The sequence below is a fragment of the Rhineura floridana genome, chromosome 5, assembly GCF_030035675.1.
Source record: "Rhineura floridana isolate rRhiFlo1 chromosome 5, rRhiFlo1.hap2, whole genome shotgun sequence".
NCBI classification, from domain to species: Eukaryota; Metazoa; Chordata; class Lepidosauria; order Squamata; family Rhineuridae; genus Rhineura; species Rhineura floridana.
The window spans coordinates 53,137,414-53,159,315 of record NC_084484.1 but is presented as its reverse complement, the minus strand read 5'-3'; the positions used below and the strand labels follow the sequence as shown (position 1 = coordinate 53,159,315).

The following is a 21,902-nucleotide window of genomic DNA, read 5'->3' as shown; positions in this document are numbered from 1 at the left end:
CCCTCCTCCAAGGAGTGCAGAGTGGCATGCATTTTTCTACCCACCTATATATAAAGACTTTTTCTTGGTAACTTCTTTGCAGCTTATTAGGGAAGGGCATGCAGAAAGCCCCCTCAATCAGCCTAATGAAACATCAAAACCCCTCAAGAGTTGTTCCCTTCGGTGTGTGGATATTCATAGCTAGGATTTCTGAGCAAGCAAGTTGATACTGGTAATGTTCCCTGATGGTAGAATGTTGGGAAATCTTTAGTATAAATCAATAATTATTGGGATGTGCTTGCATAATATGAGAAGAAAGGAATTGGAAAGTTATTAGTGCCTTTTCCATTCCTAATAACTGGATAATTAATAAATTAGGTAAGCTGACCACTTTTACTTGGCTGCTTCCTACTAGTAAATTTTTCTCGTAACACTAGAACCCTAGATTGTCCAGTGAATCTTAATGCTGGAAGATTCAGGGTAGTTCTTTACATAGTGCATAGATAAACTGGAATTTGCTCCCTAAAAATGTGGTTATGACTCCAACTTGGATGACTTTAAAAGGGGGTTAGATGAATTAATGGAGAAGAAGGCTATCAACTGATACTAATCATGATTTCTGTGTACTACCTCTAGCATACCTTGATTGAATGAAACTTAATGCCTTCACCGTTTATATTTTGCTTATTTTTAGAGTGCCAAGAATCATCCATATCAAATTGCTACACTGAATCATTTTTTGACCTTTCCGTCAAGCTGTCAAACAAAGTTGCCAGTTGTTCTTCAGAATGTGGGTGTGTAACTTAAATCTGTCAACTGAAAACTACCTATCTTCTGAGGCTTTTATCAGTTTCTTCCATCTTTTTTAATTCCGAGTGGTTTTTTTTCTTTTTCATAGAAGTAACTGAACAGTTATCACATGATTGTGCCTTTTTGTTACAGTTGAACTGCTTCAAATTATTGCTCCAGGCATGAAAGGCTACATATCATGGTGTGAATGCTCCAATTCATCCAGTTTTTCTTCCCTGCTGCTTCCCTCCCCACACATCCCACTTCCACCTGGTGAAATTATTTTAATATATATTTCAGTGAGAAAGCCCTCTCCCTTCTGGAAACAGCTGATGTGATTTCCAAGAAACTGATACGCATGACAGAAACCATATGCTGAAGCCTTGTCCTGGCTGCCTGTGCAAAGCATCCATCAGAATGCCAAGGAGCTCTTCTGAGTTCTGCCACATGTCTTGCACAGAGTGAGAAATTGGTGTGATGCTCTCCGAGTAATGAGCCACAAAATTAGCATTATGGGTTTTAATTGTTATTAATGTCTTGTACTGACCATTTGTTGTTTTGTTGCTTAATGGCCATCGTATGGACATCTCTTTCTTTCTTTCTTTCTTTCTTTCTTTCTTTCTTTCTTTCTTTCTTTCTTTCTTCTTTCTTTCTTTCTTTCTTTCTCTTCCCTCCACATTTTTCTTAACTGGCTGATGGTTGTTAACACAGCAGAATTTGAAACAGGACTAGGCCACTGAACCTGTGATATGTTTGCCCCAGAAAGTGTTCTCAATGCTATCCTACTTTGCAGGATTGTTATGAGGATAAAATGGAGGGGGGGTACCATGTGATATGCTGCCCTGTGCTTCCTTCAGGCTGGCAAGATAAAAATATAATAAATACATGTATAAAATAAAAAGTCTGGTATGGATTATGTCAGAAAATAAAATGTGCTTCTCAGCATATAGAGAATGCATTTCCTTTCTTCTGTGCAATTCCAGCTGACCCATACATTAGGATTATGTGAGGCATTGTTGTATTGTGGCCAGAGTCTTAAGACTTAGGAGAGATGTATTCAAATCTCTGTTCAGCTGTACAAGTTACTGGGTGACCTTAATCCTTTCACCATCTGTCAGCCTGACATACTTATCCGGTTGATGAGGTGATAACAGAGCATAAAACCACATGAAGCCACTTCTTACAAATCGGATAATTAGTCTTTTGGCCCAAATTGACTTTTCTGACTGGCAGGGGTTTCCAAGATCTTAGGCAGGATTGGGGTCTAGCCTGGTCCTGCTACGTTATTCTTTTAACTGGAAATGCTAGGAATTGAACCTAGGACCTTCTGCATGCAAAGCTTGTGTTTTCCACTGCCCTCCTAAAAGACAGTAGTATCCCATGTGGTGGGGTGGAGCTGCCCTTCTGACACCAGCATTGCTGCAGCTTACCTGGAGAGGGTCGGGCAGGAGCTGTGCATGTGCCTTGGTGGAGTGCCGAATTGGCTCTGCTGGTGTGTCTGACCTCACCACCACCCTGCCCAGTCTTGCTCAGGTAAACTGCAGCAATGGCAGGAAATTGGCTTGTCCCACCATATCGTCTACTCCTGGGAAGAGCATGCATGACTTCTAGAGCTGTTTGAATGAAGGACAAGATACAACAATTTTTGGAATATAAAATTTCCACGGTATAGGCAGAGGATACGTTGCAGGCTTGAGACCGAACATCTTTTTGTTTTAGAAATTATGCATTCAGTGCATTAGTTGATAATTTAGAGCAATTTTTGTCTATGGTATGCACATTCTTTTTTTCTGTTCCCACTATGGTCTTTAGTCAAACAGGTTTTGCAGGGTTTTGTAATGCTTTCATATGGCTTCTCTGGAAAAAGAACAAAGTTCTGTATATCTGCAGCCTTGAACTCTCAGGTCCTTCTCAAACGAAAGATGAAAATTTAGTAGACTGAAGTTAGGTTTCCTGGATCTAGCTTGAAGGAAGGGACTTGGGAGAAAGCTCACATTCCAAAATTGTAAGTCATAATCTTCTACTGTCCAAGGGTGTTTCAGAAAGTAACAGAACTCCCTATGATATGTAAAAAAAAATGCACTTATTCACAACATTGCATACCAGAGCATAATTGTGTAAGAATGTAACAATGGACATTTTAAAGAGCATTGTAGATTAATTTTGGCATCTCCTATCAAGTGTGGTTTGGCTCTGCTAGAGTAGCTTGAAGTATTATCCTTCCATCTTGTGCCTTTCCAAAGCAATGAATGGTGCAGATCTGCACACTGAAAACAATATTGTAAATAAGCCTACATAAGTCAGTAGCCTGCTAAGAGGCTAATATTTTGGATTTCTGTCCTGGCCATAGAAGAGAAGTCCCCTCCTCTGTGTCTCTCATGTAAACACACTATACTAGCCTCTTAGTAGTCTACCTCCCCCCCCCAACAAGGAAAAAGACACCTTCTTCTAAGCAAACTAGTAAGGAGGGATGGATCTCAGGGATGGGCTTCCCTCCCACTGGTGAACAGAAGTGAGACAGAAAATTTAGTCCTTTCTCCACCAGCTGCATGGAATTCCTTGTGAAATAAAAGTCTGCAGTAAAAAGGGTGTTTGCCGTGGTTTTGTACTATTTGAGCCATGTGTGGAGGATGTTAATATTGGATATAAAGGGAAGATATACTTTTTTTAAAAAAAATCTAATGTACATTCTAGTGGCTAGAATCTAGCCAATGTAGATTTTTTAATGACTTTACAGAACCTGTCAGAGCAAAAAATGTTTTGCTTTAACGTGGAAATGCTTTAATTCATGTTTTTAAACCTCTCTGACAGGAAAGAACCCCTGGAATTTTAGTTTTGTAAGAACACTGAGGATCTTTTGTTTGAAATCCTTAGTTTCAAAACTGCAATTCCCAGCAATCTGGTATTGGGACATGCTTTGAGCCTATGTACATTTGTAATACTGACATTTCTTTTTTTTTTTTTTTCAATAATTTTTATTCAGATTTTCATAAAACATACAAGACGAAATCATAAAACATTCAAAGACAAAAAACAAAATCAAAAATAGTTAAACAAAAAAAAAAAAGAAAAAAAAAACAAAAATAAAAAATAAAGAATAAAATATTGACTTCCCATTTGTCAAAGATCAAATCAGTTATAAGTCTATAATATATAACAATCCTGTCTCTTAAGTCATATTATAAAATCACTTTCCTCCAGTAGTTATCTTACTTAATCATCAAATCTCATAAACATTACTTTATTCTTTCCACAAAAAGTCAAAGAGAGGTTTCAATTCTTTAAGAAATATATCTATCAATTTTTTTTTCCAGATAAGCATATCGATTAATCCATCTCATTACTAATTATGATAATCTTATTGTCATAACCATAGTCAAAATAAACATTTCAATTAATCCATCACATCAGAATCTGTTAGGTTCAGTAATTTCAGTAGCCATTGTTCTATTATCCCTATTAGTTCCATTTTCCATCTTCCATCTTCAGTAGTCTTGTTAAGTCCAGTAATTTCAATATCCAATCTTCCATTATCAGTATTCCATAATAATCTTGCTGTCAAAGCCATAGTCATATAGTAAGAGTCTGATGGGAATTACCTCTATCCCAAATATTTTCTTGCCATCCATTCTGAATAGGTTGCTGAAATACTGCTGTAAAATCATATCTCTGTTCTTTTTTTCAAAATACACTGGGTCATCTCTTAAAAGTTTTTCCATTGTCACATGGCTGCAGTTAATTCCATAAATTTTCTCTATATTGGGCTCCATCACATCATTCCAGTCCAGAAGATTATCCATGCCATTGATAACTTTATCTCTAGAATCTTCATTAATTTCTTCAGAGATAACATTGAGTTCCAAACAATAGATTTTATTTCTAAAGTCCATAGACTCCAAATCTTGTTCCTGTTCCACGTTTGTTCCAATCTCCGGGATCTCCTCTCTCACAGGGACCCCTGTTCCAGTCTCCAGGGTCTCCTCTCTCACAGGGACCCCTGTTCCAGTCTCCAGGGTCTCCTCTCTCACAAGGACCCCTATGTCTTTAATCTCCTGTGTCTCCAAACAATAGATTTTGTTTCTAAAGTCCATAGACTCCAAATCTTTTTCCTGTTCCACGTTTGTTCCAATCTCCGGGGTCTCCTCTCTCACAGGGACCCCTTCCAGGGTCACCTCTCTCACAGGGACCCCTATATCTTTAATCTCCTGCTTCATTTTACTCAATTCAATTTTCAGCTCCTTACAACCCTGTCGCAGGTTTTGTTTCGTTATCTCAATCTCATCCATTATTTTCTGAAACATAGTTATTTCCAGATTCTCAGCCACTTTCTTAATTGCCATTTTAAAAGAAAAATATAGGAAAACCACTTCTTATTTCAGCAACAATTGGGTTAATACTCCAAACTTGGTGACATCACAGTATAAACAGAGCAGACAGCCTTATCTCTCCATGCTTAAGTAAACAAAATGCAGTTCCCAGGATCGAAACAATTAATGGCGGTCGTCAGGAAACAGATTCGTCAAAATAAAATAGACCAAAAAGAGAGTAGTCTCAGACAATATAATATTCTTCAAAATAAAAATCTGGAATAGAAATCCCTCTTCTGTGTATATCTTTAGAATGCAAATCCAGGACAGCTTTTTGCAACAAAAACAGAGATAAGCTATTAATTAGTGAGTAGCAGAGAGAAGTTATGGCTCCCCAGTGAGATGTCAAAAACCGATCAATCTGGCAAATCTCTTTTAAACAGCAACAATTTAAGTCAAGTAAAAGAAAAATATAGAAAGAAGGGTGCTTGCCTGTTAGTGCGTTCTCTCTTAGAAGATAAGATGAACGTTCGCTTTATCAGATAGAGCTTGTTGTTGAAAATCCGTCCCACCTTCGTCGGCTGGACCTCGTCCCATAAATTAATGAGATCTGGTCGTCCCAACAAAAATAGGCTTTGAGGTTAATCTCTTCGTTTCTCCCTACCCGGGAGAAGTTTAATCAGTCAAAAAAAAAAAAAACCTGACTGATATATCTGAATAAGCTTCTTTTGAGGCAGGAGCCCGTCTCAAAAGCAGGCACAGGCTAAGTCACCCTTCCCGGAAGTCTGTAATACTGACATTTCTTAAGGCTAATATTCAAAGAGAATTGTTAGGCAAATCCCAGAGTATGGTTCATACTCAGTATTTTGTTGACCTCCACACATCTTCTTTGAATAGATTTCTGTCTTCCAAAAGGTCCCTCGACTTCAAAGGGGCAGAGCTTGGAAAAGTTACTTTTTTGAACTACAACTCCCATCAGCCCCAGCCAGCGTGGCCAGTGGATTGGGCTGATGGGAGTTGTAGTTCAAAAAAGTAACTTTTCCAAGCTCTGCAAAGGGGTTTGTCATGTGGCTCGGGACAGGGTGGGGTGGGGAGCTGTCTAATGTCCAAAAGCACACACCCCAAATCTCCTTGGATTAGTGGAATTATTTGCATGGTTCTTTGTATCGCAGTCTAAATGTTTTGAGCTGTATCATAAAATATTTGCTTCAAAATCCTGACTGGTGTCAGTTCTTTTAAGGCAATAAGGTCACCTTTTGTAAGCACTTGGATTGAAATATTAAGGAATGTTCTGAATGGATCTTGTTTTGTTGCGGAGATTGTCTTTATTGCTTGTTGGAGCTGTGATAACCTTTGACATCTCTTTCACATTTCATTCTTTGAAGCTTATTGACAAAATAACTTTTTATTCTAGTTCTCTGGATTTATTTAAAAGTATTGTAATTATAGCACAAAATTTTCCAGTGGTAGAATTACTGGCAACTTTCCCCTTCTTTTGTTCTGTAATCTCTGTAATGAAAAATCCTGAGGAATCTGTATGTATTGGTGGCAGTGAAGTCTCTGAGCCTGATTGTTTCATGATTATTCCAGGTACTCAGGAAAGTTGTTTTCAGTGGAGCAGGGAGGGAAAACTGTCATTTGGGATGGGATTAAAAGCTCATGCAGCTGCTAGAAAAAGGAATAGATTTATAGAGCAGGTTGAGGAAGAGGTGCCAGACTGTAGACAAGCTAAGCAACACAGAGCCCAGAGGCAAAGTGGATGACCGAAGGAAGGGTGCAAAGTAGGCAATGGACTGAGAACCGGAAAAGAATGGATGAGTGAAAGAGAAGGAGGAAGAATGTAGAAGAGTCCTGGAACAGAGATAAGAAAAAAGTTAATGAGAAATGTCACAGTAGATTTGGCTTAGCACAACACACAAGCATGTGGGCACCCAGAGAATGTTTGCTGAGTTAAGTCATAGTTTGGCTTAGTGTCCAAACCCAGACTTGTGGTTTACCTCTCCTGGACAAACTACAAGTCATAAACCATAGGATAAACCTTGCTTGCAGCTCGTGGTTAGTCTGGAGAAAGTTAAACTGCAAGCCCAGATGAAACATTAAATCAAGCTATAGTTTAGCTCAGTGCAGCAGCAGAATAAGCAAGAAGGAGTAAAGCAGCTGCAGTCTCCTCATCTGAAGCCTGCATGCTTGTGCAGTCTCATTAAGGCATGGTTTTGCTTAGCATGACATGCAAACCAGGCCAGTGTTTTAAGGGCAGGAGTGGCTGTATGCTAAGTTGAGGAAGGAAACGGGAGTGCTCAAGAGGCTGACCAAGACAAGAGGGCTAAAGGTAGTGGAACAAAGCAGGAGATTGCCAGAAGTAGCAGCTTTAGGTAATTGAGACATGTAGTTGGGGGGGAAAGTGAAGCCAAGGAGAAACTACTGATGCAAACCCTCACATTAAGCTAAGGAGCAAGAGAAGTTGTGCAGTGTTGCCCTATAGGACATGGAAAAGCAAGAGAATATTTGAGGCCAGGTGAGTATGGGCTAGGCTGCCAAAGGGGCACAGGATTGCTAGGCAGATAGTGGGCAGTGAAATTTCATAGATTGATTTAAACTAACTACCCAATTTATTGGTTGTAGGCTTCTAGTTACCATTTAATTGCCTCGTGATTGTTGTTTGTCAGTTTGCCAGCAGGTAGTTTAAGTGCTGCTGTTTGATTTGGCTGAAACGTAAATGCAGAATGATTGAATTTGTAGCATATCATTAGGATCTCACTAAAATATCTCTTATTTCAGAGTATTAATGCTTCAGGCTTTCTTATCAGCACTGATTGATTAACATAGAAATGAAACCTCCTGCAGAATCCAGCACTGTACAGAAAACATTGATATACATGTAGTGACATTTCTTCGCTTCTCTTCCAACCCTTACCATTTTTGACAGACTTAAATCCATAGTAATGGACATTCTTGTTTTATTTCTTGTTAATGCAAAAAAATGCATGGGGAAATCAATACGACTAATCAATTCCCGTGTGTGTGTGTGTGTGTGTGTGTGTGTGTGTGTGTGTGTGTGTGTGTGTGTGTGTGTGTGTGTGTGTGTGTGTGTGTGTGTGTGTGTGTGTGTGTGTGTGTGTGTGTGTGTGTGTGTGTGTGTGTGTGTGTGTGTGTGTGTGTGTGTCAGAGGAATTGATTATTGTGAAGCTACATTTTCTAGGAGACTTAAAAAAATCAGGGCAGCTACAGGAAATAAATGAGAACAGCTGTGCCCAATAGGTAAAGGCAGTGGCCAGTTCAGCTGCAATGAAAAGAGAGCTGATTTAGTGAGGAAAGAGGACAGATTCTGCTGGTTCATCTGTTCCGTATATGTTATGAGTAGGGATGTCAGAAGACAGAGATTTCCAGTTGTCTTTGTCACAATCGGTGATGTTTCCATTCCACTGCAGTTTGGTTTCCAACAAATACAGCAGTACTAATCTCACTGTCTGCTATTTAATGTAAGTTATGTAACTTACATAGCTATTTACATAATTTATGTAATTTACATTTATTTCAATGTAAAGGAAACATCAAAACAAAGTTATTAATTACATATCATTTGTGGGCTTAAAACAATAATGTGAATATCAATCATATCACTTGACTAATTTCCATTCCTGACCACACACGAACACGCAAACTGCATCCATTTCCACTTTTCCATTTTCATCGGAATTATCCAGCATCCCTAGAAATGGGCAGGGTTTTTTTTAACCACTTCTCCTTGGCTTAGTAGGCATATCTATTCCAACATAGCAGTTTTTAATAAATTGTGCAATGAATAGCTCCCTTTTTGTTCTGATGTATTCTATTGCTGATGAAGTGCAAGAATTAGATAAAGAGACTGGAAAGTTGAAAGGCATTTGGACAGCATAAAAGTGAAGCTGGATTTGGGTGAAAAGTTTTTTTTTCTTTCTTTCTTTTTTTTTTAGTGAGTATTAAATCAACTCTTAGGGATGATCCTCATTAACATTTTTGCATATTTTATTGTTATGTTAGTTTTCAGTGTTGTTTTTAATTTTAGCTTTAATTGATTTTATGTCGCCTTGGGCCCTTTTCTAGGCATAAAATATATTTTATGGATAAATAATAAATTAATATTGAATACAGATTGGCTCTTCCAGAGGATTTTGGTGTGCTGAAATAAAACTCAAAGCTGATAATGCTGATAACATTTGCAGTGGAGAGACATTGTGTATAGTTAGCCCAAAGTGGTCACAAATATGAAAAATGCACTCTGTTTAACTAATTGCCTTTATGAAGGGCTGTGTATATTCTGTAAATTTAAAAAAAATGCAACCTGCCAGTGCAAATTCTGTGCTGAATTGTAGACTCCTGTATAAAATACACTGATTTACATAATCTTATTTTACATAATTTATTCTGTTCCTGCTAGTCATGGAGAGAAGCAAGGAATTATATAAGGCACTGAGGACCCTGAACCTAAATCAGGGTCAGGGAATTTGTAGCCCTCCAGATCCTGTTGGACCCCAATTCCCATCATCCCCAGTCAGCATGTCCAATTGTCAGGGATGATGGGGGTTGTAGACCACAGATTGCAACACATCTTCCCTATACTCCAGAAAACTTACTCAGCTTCCTCTCTGGCTTCTGAGATTTCCACAGGCATTAGCCATACACTTTCAAACGTGTTGTCATGAAATTTAAAATATGCCTGTGCATGCAGCCATAATTACTAGAAATTTTTATTTCAAAATAAAAGCTTTTCTCTCTCTCAAGAAGCTGAGTTCATGTTCTGTGAGTGTTCTGCACTTCTGGAGAATCATGGCTTGCACATAGTCCTGTATTTATATAGGGAAAATCAGGAATCTCCCTCCCTCCACCTGGGGCCCCATATGAGCTTGCCTGGAACCATTATTCTACTTCAGAGGATCTCTTCAGTCCTTACTGCTATCTGAGATATGGGGTCGGTTTTGGCCTTTTTATCTGTGGCACCCAGGATTTGGAACAGCCTTCTAAAAGGAGTACACCTAGCTCCTTCACTGACTGCTTTTAGCCCGGCAGTGAAGATAATTTTATTTAAGTGGACTTTTGTAAATTTCCAATTTTATGATGTATTCTGTTGCTGTTTCAAACTGCTCTGTTGATTTTACTATAAACTATGTAGATTTTAGGTTGTATCTTATCTTATTTTTTGCATTAGATATTTTTGTAAGCTGCCTTGTGTACTCTGGTGAAAAGGAGGGATAAATCAAGCAATAATAAAAAAAAGTAGAAGAACATATGCTAGTATTATAATTGATTTATTAATATTATATCATATCTTTTTTTGGTGCAGAATTCCTCTCAACTTCCCTATGGAAAAGCTCTCTATGCTTACGAAGGGAAAGAACCAGGTGACCTCAAGTTTAACAAAGGAGACATTATTATACTGCGACGAAAAGTAGATGAGAATTGGTATCACGGGGAACTCAATGGACATCATGGCTTTTTCCCAGCAAGCTATATCCAGTGTATCAAGCCCCTTCCACCAGCTCCACCTCAGGGCAAAGCACTTTATGATTTTGAGATAAAGGACAAGGATCAGGACAAGGACTGCTTGACCTTCACCAAGGTAGTGTGAAATACCACTTCCCCTCCAAATTAATATATGTGTTTGTTCCAGAGCAACCAGAGGCAACTACAAGGAGAGAGCCAAAGCTTTGGCCATGCTTGTTTTATTTATTTAGCAGCACATCTCAAGTGCTTAGGGTGAAGAAGAAGAAATAGTTTTTTTTACAAAGAAATACATTTTGTGGATCCTCTGAACTTCTGTGACATGGCCAAGCTGGTTTTAGGCCTCAAATTATCATGCATGAAAGTTAAGATGCTTATACTCAAGAACATTCATAGGACAGAATAAGATTATCACAGAATCTCAGAAGGGAGTGCTTAAACTCACTGCTATATGGCAGTGCTGTCAGTCCACACAGCCCACATTGTAAGCAAAAGAAACCCACTGCTATCCCTGGGGGGGCAGCCATCTTTTTTTTCTGTACTGTGTCTGGGAGGGACAGGAAGTTGTCATGTCCCAACACTCCCAGAGGCATTTATGGCCCCATTCTCAACACATGCAGCAGCAGCCACACTTTCCAACCACATAGGACAGCTGTTACCTGTATGAAGAGGACTTACTTTAAAGGCAGCCCTTGGATCACTTCATATTATTTGTCGTGGTACAGATACCCAAGGAAAACTGTGTTTCAATCCACACCATGTTACGATCTACACAATAGCCCAGGAGGTGCGGTTTCCCAACTCACTTGGGAATGTGGATTCAACAAATTTCTCAAGCATCCTTATCGCTGAGTGTGCCAAAGCCCCTGCTTTGTCTATGAAATGTCCCTGTTTTCACAGCAGTACTGACAGGCCTGAGACTATCAAGTTTGTTTTCAGTTGTGATAAATTTTATGACCCAGTGTTAGGGTGAATTTTCACAAATGATTTTACTAGGAAGATGTCTCAGTGAAGGTACATTTGCCCTCTCATTTTCCCAAGGTAAAATCATGCTGGAACGCAATGAGAAATTAACATGTTCCCAGGATATGGTTAAATATTGATTTAAGCATGTGGTGATGCATTCATAGGAACTGTCAGGGGTCTCTGAATATCACTGTGACTCAAGGGACCTCAGCATTTTGAATTCTTCTGAGCTGCAACTATTTAGGGACAAAAACAGGAGCTAAACAGTACCTGGTGAGACTGCAGTTCACTGAATAATAATAAACAATCACTTGTGCATATATTTGTTTCTCAATAGCAGCCATAATGGAAAGGACATATTTTCATAAACACACTTCTGCATTTTACTTTCCTGGAATAACTTTTTTGACATAATTGATGAATGACTTGCTGCTGCTTCTACTAGTGCATTGCGTGTGCTCTAGTCCTCAATGTATATCTGGTATCATTTTCAAATACAAGGCTTTCCCCTTCAAGTAAGCTCTTATAACTGCTTCTTTACCACCTTTAATCATATTGCCATCTCTGTTAGTGTTTCCCCCCCTCCTTTTACCAGTGGTTGCTTTGTTTTGCTTCAAGGACCTTGATTGCCTCTCCACAGCATTCAGTATTTATTATTGTAGTAGTAGTTGTTGTTAATAATGTTAGGTCCAAACCCAACACGCAAGTCGTCCTGTCAACCCCAACTCGCTTACACCCGGGAGTGCGGAGTTGAGTGCAAATGAACCCACTATCAGAGATCAAGTAACACGAGACAAAAACCTTTGCAAAGGGGACCCAATACTTACAAGCCGAAGCAGGTCAGCATGGGAACCTCATTTATTGGTGTCATAGGGTTTATATAGGCTCACCCCAAAGTTTACAATATCGGGCACACGTCATAAAATATAAAAGAAACAATTGCTAGATGTAATGACTGTAGGGCATATGAAAAGAGGTAAAGGGGTACGGGGGGAAGGACAAAGGTGGAAACATTTAGACTATCTTCCAGACTCTATGTCTGCATACTTCGCATGTCCTTGAGATAAGCACTATGCAGCAACAGACAAAGGCAACTATTGAGGGGAGGCCCAGCTGCAACCGGGCGCCCCCTAAACTGGAGACAGACAAGATATTATTTTGCTTACATATCAAAGGCTTATACAAGTCAAGGTTTGTGGGGCAACGAAACAGCATTTAACATTTCTATGCAAAGGCACATTTGTAACAATAAGCAAGGTTATAGGCATAGATGTAATACAGGAGATACATAATAGGGGAAGTTTCCAGCTTAAACCGGCTTTTATTATGCGAGCCACTGGAATGTAGGTAAGGGTCAGGTCACCAGGAAATAAACCGACATTTTATATCAAAAGTCAACTAAAGGCCACTTTGGTTCTATTTCCCATGATGCCTGGACAGATTCAGGTATGATAAGTGAACTGTAGCTTAACAGGTTAAGAGAGATTAAATTTAATCCTAACAATAATAATAATAAATAATAATAATAATGTTGTTATGTGCTTTCAAGTCGATTACAACTTATGGCGACCCTATGAATCAGCGACCTCCAAGAGCATCTGTCATGAACCACCCTGTTCAGATCTTGTAAATTCAGGTTTGTGGCTTCCTTTATGGAATCAATCCATCTCTTGTTTGGCCTTCCTCTTTTTTCTACTCCCTTCTGTTTTTCCCAGCATTATTGTCTTTTCTAGTGAATCAGGTCTTCTCATTATGTGTCCAAAGTATGATAACCTCAGTTTCATCATTTTAGCTCCTAGTGACAGTTCTGGTTTAATTTGTTCTAACACCCAATTATTTCTCTTTTTCGTGGTCCATGGTATCTGCACAGCTCTCCTCCAACACCACATTTCAAATGAGTTGATCTTTCTCTTATCCGCCTTTTTCACTGTCCAACTTTCACGTCCATATATAGAGATCGGGAATACCATGGTCTGAATGATCCTGACTTTGGTGTTCAGTGATACATCTTTCTTTCTTTCTTTCTTTCTTTCTTTCTTTCTTTCTTTCTTTCTTTCTTTCTTTCTTTTCTTTCTTTCTTTCTTTCTTTCTTTCTTTCTCTTTCTTTCTTTCTTTCTTTCTTTCTTCTTTCTTTCTTTCTTTCTTTCTTTCTTTCTTTCTTCTTGTATTTGTATTTGTATACCGCCCCATAGCTGAAGCTCTCTGGGCGGTTTACAGTAACATCTTTGCATTTGAGGACCTTTTCTAGTTCTCTCACAGTCTCTACCCAGTCCTAGCCTTCTTCTGATTTCTTGACTATTGTCTCCATTTTGGTTAATGACTGTGCCGAGGTATTCATAATCCTTGACAAGTTCAGTGTCCTCATTGTCAACTGTAAAGTTACATAAATCTTCTGTTGTCATTACTTTGGTCTTTTTGACGTTCAACTGTAGTCCTGCTTTTGTGCTTTCCTCTTTAACATTCATCAGCATTTGTTTCAAATCATTACTCGTTTCTGCTAAGAGTATGGTATCGTCTGCATATCTTAAATTATTGATGTTTCTCCCTCCAGTTTTCACACTTCCTTCATCTTGGTCCAATTCCGCTTTCCGTATGATATGTTCTGCGTACAGATTAAATAAATAGGGTGATAAAATACACCCCTGTCTCACACCCTTTCCGATGGGGAACCAATCAGTTTCTCCATATTCTATCCTTACAGTAGCCTCTTGTCCAGAGTATTGGTAGGGTATCAGGGCGATCAGATGCTGTGACACTCCCATTTCTTTTAAAGCATTCCATAGTTTTTCATGATCTACACAGTCAAAGGCTTTGCTGTAATCTATAAAGCACAGGGTGATTTCTTCTGAAATTCCTTGCTCTGTTCCATTATCCAACGTATGTTTGCGATATGATCTCTGTTGCCTCTTCCCTTTCTAAATCCAGCTTGGACGTCTGGCATTTCTCGCTCCATATATGGTAAGAGCCTTTGTTGTAGAATCTTGAGCATTACTTTACTTGCATGGGATATTAAGGCAATAGTTCAGTAATTACTGCATTCCCTGGGATCCCCTTTCTTTGGAATTGGGATATATATTGAACGCTTCCAGTCTGTGGGCCATTGTTTAGTTCTCCATATTTCTTGACAAATTTTTGTTAAAATTTGGACAGATTCAGTCTCAGTAGCTTGTAGCAACTCTATTGGTATGCCGTCTATTCCTGGTGATTTCTTTCTTCCAAGAATTTTAAGAGCAGCTTTCACCTCACATTCTAAAATTTCTGGTTCTTCATCATATGGTTCCTCCGTGAATGAATCTGTCATCCTGTCATTTCTTTTATATAGTTCTTCAGTGTATTGCTTCCGTCTTCCTTTTATTTCATCTCGATCAGTCAGTGTGTTCTCCTGTTGATTATTCAACATGCCTACTCGTGGTTTAAATTTCCCTTTCATTTCTCTAATCTTTTGGAATAGGGCTCTTGTTCTTCCCATTTTGTTGTCCTTTTCTATTTCTATACACTAACTATTGTAATAGTTTTCTTTGTCCCTATGTACTAGTCGCTGTATTGTTGCATTTAGGGTTCTGACTGTGTTTCTATCTCCTTTTGCTTTTGCTTTCCTTCTCTCTTTAACCATTTTAAGAGTTTCTTCAGTCATCCATTCAGGTCTTTCTCTCTTTTTAACAAGAGGTATTGTCTTTTTGCATTCTTCCCTGATAATGTCCCTGACTTCAGTCCATAGTTCTTCTGGTTCTCTGTCAACTACGTTTAAAGCCTCAAACCTGTTCCTTATTTGATCTTTATATTCTTCTGGGATGTTATTTAAATTGTATTTTGGCATTATGATTGCTTTGTTCTTCTTTAGCCTTACTCTGATTTTCGATACGATCAGTTCATGATCTGTACGGCAGTCAGCTCCTGGTCTTATTTTTGCAGAAAGTATGGACCTTCTCCATTTTCTGTTTCCAATTATATAATCAATTTGATTCCTTTATTGACCATCCGGTGGTGTCCACGTGTACAGTCGTCTTTTTGATTGCTCAAAAAATGTGTTGGCAAGAAACAAATCACTGGCTTCACAGAATTCAATAAGTCTTTCTCCTGCTTCATTTCTATCTCCTAAGCCCAATTTCCCCACAATTCCTAGTTCTTCTCTGTTCCTTACTTTTGCATTCCAGTCCCCCATGATTATCATCATATCTTATTTTGGTGTGTGATCAATTTCTTCCTGTACTTCTGCATAAAATCTCTCCAATTCTTCTTCTGCCTTTGCCGTTGGAGCGTAGACTTGGATGATGGTTATGTTAATAGGTTTCCCGTTTAATCTCACTGATATCACTTGCTCAGACCTTGCGTTGTAGCTCCTAATTGCTACGTCACTTCTCACTACTAAAGCAACCCCCATTTCTTCTTGATTTCTCATTTCCTGCATAAAATGTTTTGTAGTTGCCTGATTGAAAATGTCCCATTCCTGTCCATTTTAATTCACTCACACCAAGTATTGTAATGTTGATACATTCCATTTCTTGCTTGACAATTTCTAACTTTCCCTGGTTCATGCTTCTCACATTCCATGTTCCTATTGTGTGCGTTGTACAACTCCGGACTCTCCTTTCGCATCTGTGTGCATCAGCCTCTGGGCTTCCTTTCGGCTTTGACCCAGCTGTGTCATTAGTCACAGCTCTACTCATATTTGTCCTTTGTTATTCCCCAGTAGCTCGTTGAGTGCCTTCTGACCTGGGGGTCTCATCTTCCAGCACTATCTCATGTTGCATTTTGGATACTCTGTTCGTAGGGTTTTTGTGGTAAGAGGTATTTAGAGGTGGTTTACCATTCCCTTCCTCTGAGTTTGGATGCATCTTAGTCTGGTGTCTCAGCTTTGACCATTCCGCCATGGATGCTGCTGCTAGGAGTCTATCCTCTTGGTCTAGACTCCTGATGGCATTGCTCTCAGCTTCTTCAACACTCTCAAACCCCCTCACCACGTTAAGGTGTGCATCCTAAAGGGGGAATAATAATAATAATTTAGCTTATTTCCTACTATACACCCTGTCACCTAGTAACTATGTCTTTGTCTCTTGTCTGTTGCTTTCTCTGACAGCGAATAATCTATTTTTCATCTTGTGACTTCACTCTGTCTTTATTTCTTCAGGCTTTTCTATGCTAATTGTAGCTGTCACCTTGCTGATGAAGCTCTTCCTGTTTAGATGGATTTCAGATCCCACACACTGTTCACGTTAGTTGGCTCAGCTCCTCCATGAATGGCATGAGCTCTCTGTTGCCATTGATATGATTTTGTCAGAGAATTTGAGGCTTAAATTTTCATTTTGACATGGCTGAGAAAGAAAGTGAGCCTATATGCATTCTAGAGACCCTGGGCTGGATTTAAGTCTCATTTCCGTTAATGACTCTCAGGTGAAGTCTGTAGAGTTGCAAGTGTCAAACCAGCATAACTAAGAACAGAATGAGAAGTGATTTGCTTTATGGATGACCATCTGATTCACTTAAAGTTATATAGACAGTATTTAGAAATGACTGCTTTAATAAATAAATTACAGCATAGGGATATCTGATTTTTTCAGATTCACTTATGTAGAATAATGTGTGTCATTGCAACTATGTATTTTGGGATGGAATTCAGGTCAAGGTCAATGTTTTTAGCCCACAAACTGAGAATCTTCCTTCTAGCCACCATATTCCTAATTAGGCAAGTGCAGATCTTTCTTTTTCTCATTTGCCAGGTTTCTATGTTGCCCTCCACAGGCTTCTTCCAACAGCAATCTACTGCCGTTTGAGTTCAAAAACCTTTTCCAGCTCTCATCATCAACTCCCCCCCCCCCAAAAAAATCCTGTCCTCTCAGGACTGATTGCCTCAAATGTAGCCACCTGCTTCTAATATCTTAGTACACATAATGCAGGCAAGTTCAAGGTAAAAAAAAAACGCCCCACAGCTTTGCTGGATTTTCCCCCTGGTTTTGCAACCTCCAATTTGTACAGCTGACTGCCAATTTGTATACCAAGTCCAGTACTCCAATGTTGCAAGGCAAGTAGAGGGGGGGTTAGGTTTCTTGTGTTTTACCTTCTTTTTTAAATCCCATGAATGTTATTTTCCTTACAATGGGAATGGGATCTGAGGGGATGTAGGATTTGTCCTAAGTTTGCCTCTCCCCTGCCCTGCCTGTGTCTGTGCCCTGTTTTTGTCATCTCATTCTTATGCTGCCCCAGCACAGCAGATACTCCAGCGCAGGGATGTGTCAGTGTATCCTTGTGATTGCTCCATCATAACTCCAGCTTTGCTGACATAAACTCAGTTCTGCTGGTGTAATGGAGCTCCTGCTTTGTCCTATAGCTCCTCAGCTGCTATTTGTCAAGTACAACACTGTACTCTTAGGCTGGCAATATCAGTACAAACAATCTTAATAGTTATTTTTATTGCCCTTTATTTTTCCAGCATAATTCACTCTCCATTTCCAGAAGAAGTAAGATGTTCCAGGGGCAGCACTGCCTTTGTTTGTCTTCCTTTCTCAGGTCACTGGATACATATGGCATTTTTGTAATGTTTCTTTTAGTTACAGAACTACAAGTAGAGCAGAGGTGGAGGCAAACAGGAAATCATTCCTAACATCCACTGCCCTACATCATCACATTCCTAGAGAGAGAGAGAGAGACCTGCACTCCAAGACACTTTATCTCTCTCTACTGACAGAGGCAGTATGCCTCTTAATACCAGTTGCTGGGAATCACAAGTGGGTAGAGCTCTGTTGCACTCAGGTCCTGCTAGTGGGTTTCCCATAGACATCTGGTTGGCTACTGTGAGAATAGCATGCTAGATGGACCTTTGGCCTGATCCAGCAGAGCTCTTCTTATGCTCTTACTTCTAGAGTTCATAGTTAGAGGTCATATCCTCTTTTTCTATCTCTTCCCTCCTATCCCTGTGTCACTCTGTATCTTGCTCTGTCTGTTCCAAATCTGCTTCCATAGTTACATTTTCCTGTCCACCCCTCCTCTCTCTCTCTCTCCCTCTCTGTCTCTCTCCCTGCTCCACTCTTTAGCTGGAGTGGTGCCATGTTCCTCAAACTATTAGCTTTCTCCGTTCAGAACATTCCAGAGAAATCTCCAACAATTTCCTAGATCAGGAATGGTGAACCTGTGGCCCTCCAGATGCTATTGGACCATCTCTGTCTATTGGTTATTCTGGCCAGGGCTGTTGGGAGTTGCAATCCAACAACAATCTGGAGGGCCACAGATTCACCATCCCTTTCCTATACACTGGTTTCTACAAAGAGACATTTCCCAGGCCATCCTGAGTCATTAGTCAGTTACACAGGATATGGCCAGACATGTACTCATAATGCTACTCTCTAGTTGTCAGCTCAGACCATTATTTAACAATCAAAGGAGGATTATTTAATATAAGGCCCAGGGCCGGTTCTAAAGGGCGGCCAGGTTGGGCATTGGCCCGAGGGCCCCAGAGCTACAGGAGCTCCTGAGGGGCCCTGTGTTCCCCTTCTGCGATCCGCGGCAGGAGCCATGGCTCGCAGGATAGGAGCCGCCCACTGAGCCGCCCGCAATACCCGACATTCCCCCGCTTCATCTACCTTGCTCTGCTGTTCTTTGCAGCTGCGCGTGTTGCACTCACAGGGCTGCCATCAATTAAGATGGCGGCCGAGGTTTCAGTAAAGGACTGAAGCCTCTGCCGCCATCTTGGTTGATGGCAGCAATGCGCACGCTGCATGCCATCAACCAAGATGGCGGCAGAGGCTTCAGTCCCTTACGAAAACCTTGACCACCATCTTGTTTGATGGCAAACCTGCGCGCGCAGCCGCAAAGAACAGAGCAAGGTAGGTGAAGGGGGGGATGGCGGGATGGCAGGGTGGATGGCGGGCATGGGAGGCTTCTCGGCTGGTGGCTCGAAAGCTCTGGACTGTCTTGCGATCTGTAGCACAGCTCCTGCCACGGATCGCGGAAGGGGAGCGGAGGGGCCCAGGGCAGGCTGATGCCCAAGGGCCCCGGCATTCCTGGCGCCCGCCCTGATAAGGCCCTTAATTAATATGAGACCTGTCATACAGGTGACCAATTTTACAGCTGGGAGAAAGGGAGAAGATGACCCTCTCCCCACATTAACAAACTAGAATAATTTTTCCACAGGTAATAACCATGCATGACAAGAGTACTAGCATTATATACTTAGCAATTTATCCTGAAAAGAATATTCTTTCTTTATGGTTATAAATGGGTGCACACTGTTATTACTAGCTGGCAAATAATGATGATAGTGACAGGAAAACTGTGTGTGCCATGATCCCATTGAAATCTTTCCATTAGTCATTTGGCTATGCTTTCTCAATCAAATGGCTTTATTAAATGGCATTTCATGTTATGTAGTTGTGTTTGAGACATAATTTCATGTAATTCTTTTCGGAAAAAAGAGCTGACTCCACACACGTACATACAGACACATTTTTAAAAAAAATAATCAGTCTTGAATGAAATGATGGATCTTTAGCATAGCTTCTGACAGTAGTTATAAAGTAGAATTGCTCGTCTTAACAATACTGTTGAAGAGACTGTCAGACAGTGACTAATTCCAAAGCATTTTGGCTATAATAAACAGAGGAAAGGACATAAAATGTCACTGCAAAGCAGAAAGCAATGGAAGGTGCATTTGAAATAATGATTTTCAAGCGTTTGCTATAAGAAATCAATATACTGTGTGGAATAGGTAGTGAAGAAAAGATACAGTAGCACTATATTAGGTATGTAGACTAAGCACATATGAGTTTATTTATTTAATAAATGCATACCCCACTTTTCAAAGCAAGAAGCCCTGACAAGGTGGTTCACAACAATTTAAACACTACAAGAGCTCTGCTGGATCATACCAAGAGTCCATCTAGTCCATCATCCCACAAGCAAGGCATGAAGGCAGAAGCATGTTTACCCCTGAGCAATTGGTAAGCTTCCAAACATAGACGTTTGTAATAATTGATAGTGTTACTGAGGAGCTCAGCTTCACAGCCTTGGCACTTTGACTCCAAAAAGCTTACTTTTTATGTGATTGTATAAAGACTTATCCAAGCCTGACAAAGGAAGTGAGCTGTGGTGTACACTGGTTGCTCTCTTCATTGGAATTTACCCTTACCCTCAGTGTCTATGGAGCACATGTAAAGACTTTGAACGTAATGCTATAGCCCAGGAGTCACCAACCTTTTTGGACCAGAGGGCACATTTCAAATTTCGAGAGAATGCTGGGAGCACCAGTCACAAAATGGTAGTCATAGTAAAGCTTTTCCCATAATTGTATTTCCATACTAGAAAATACTTGATATGTTGAATTTTTGCCCACCACATACCCATTAAAGGCATAAAACCCCAATTTTTCTCCAATGCCAACCCTAAACCAAAGCCTAGGCTGCCATCCTTTAGACACTTACCTGGAAGCAAGCCCCATTAAACACAAATAAACTTACTTCTGAGTAGACATGTATACCATTGTACTGTAAGTTAACTATTCAGTGGATGCTTAATGAGACCCTAGTCTTTAGCTTCTGCAAAGCAGGAAACATACCTAAGCCTCTTTGCAAAGTTTCATATTTGCCTTTTGTGCGGTGGGACATTTTTTAACATTCATCCACACGTATTGTATAGTAGTATTTGCAGAAAATAATTTCTAGGCACTGCCTGATCTCAGGCGAACTCAGCACAGGAAAGGTTCACCCTGGTTGCTAGGGAAAAAGGAAGGACAAACTATGGAGATTCCAAGGACTAGGAAAAAATTGATGAGCAGGATAAGTGCACTAAAAAGGAAGGCAAAACAGCAGGGATTCCTGTCCAAATGACTCACTTATCAATCACACCTCTAACTTATCATTGGCTAATAACAGTAACAGGTAGGAGCAGGCAGGCTGGCTTATTTCACATAAATGGCTTAGAAGGGTACTTGCACGTTTTGCTCCATAAATTTCTTTCTAGGAGGGGTAGAGACAGTGGTGTGCTGGAGCCGGCTCTTACTGGCTCGTGAGAGCCGATTGTTAAATTTTCGGGAATTTTGTGAGCTGTTTGTTAAACAGCCATTATTAAAAGCGAAGCATTGCACAGAACAGGAGAGTGGGAAACGAGTGAAGGCAACAACAAGCGGGCCAGAGAAAGAAGTGACCACAAGGAAACGGAGCCTCCACAATCTGGTAAACTCTGGAAGAAGAAAAGTTCACTCCCCCTCCCCTTTGTTGCTGGGAGGAACAAAAAAAAAACATGTTAGAAGCGATGGCACGCAAGAGCCAATACCCAGGGAGGAAGTAGAAAGGGGAAGAGCTGCTTTCTCCTTTTCATTGGGTTTCCCGAACTTGCATGGGAGGGACTTGGTTCTTCTTCCCTCCTCCCCTCGGGGCCTGAAAGAACTGGTTTTGA

At 40.1% G+C, this 21,902-nt stretch overlaps 1 protein-coding gene across 1 annotated transcript in view; it reads left to right on the top strand.

Moving 5' to 3' along the window:
- The window catches only part of SH3RF3 (SH3 domain containing ring finger 3), a 473,231-nt gene that overhangs the window by 310,404 nt on the left and 140,925 nt on the right, over nucleotides 1–21,902 (top strand). Inside the window, exon 2 of the mRNA XM_061626756.1 lies at nucleotides 10,396–10,671. Within this exon, the coding sequence (XP_061482740.1) occupies nucleotides 10,396–10,671 (276 nt within the window). The remainder of the gene's footprint in view (nucleotides 1–10,395; nucleotides 10,672–21,902) is intronic.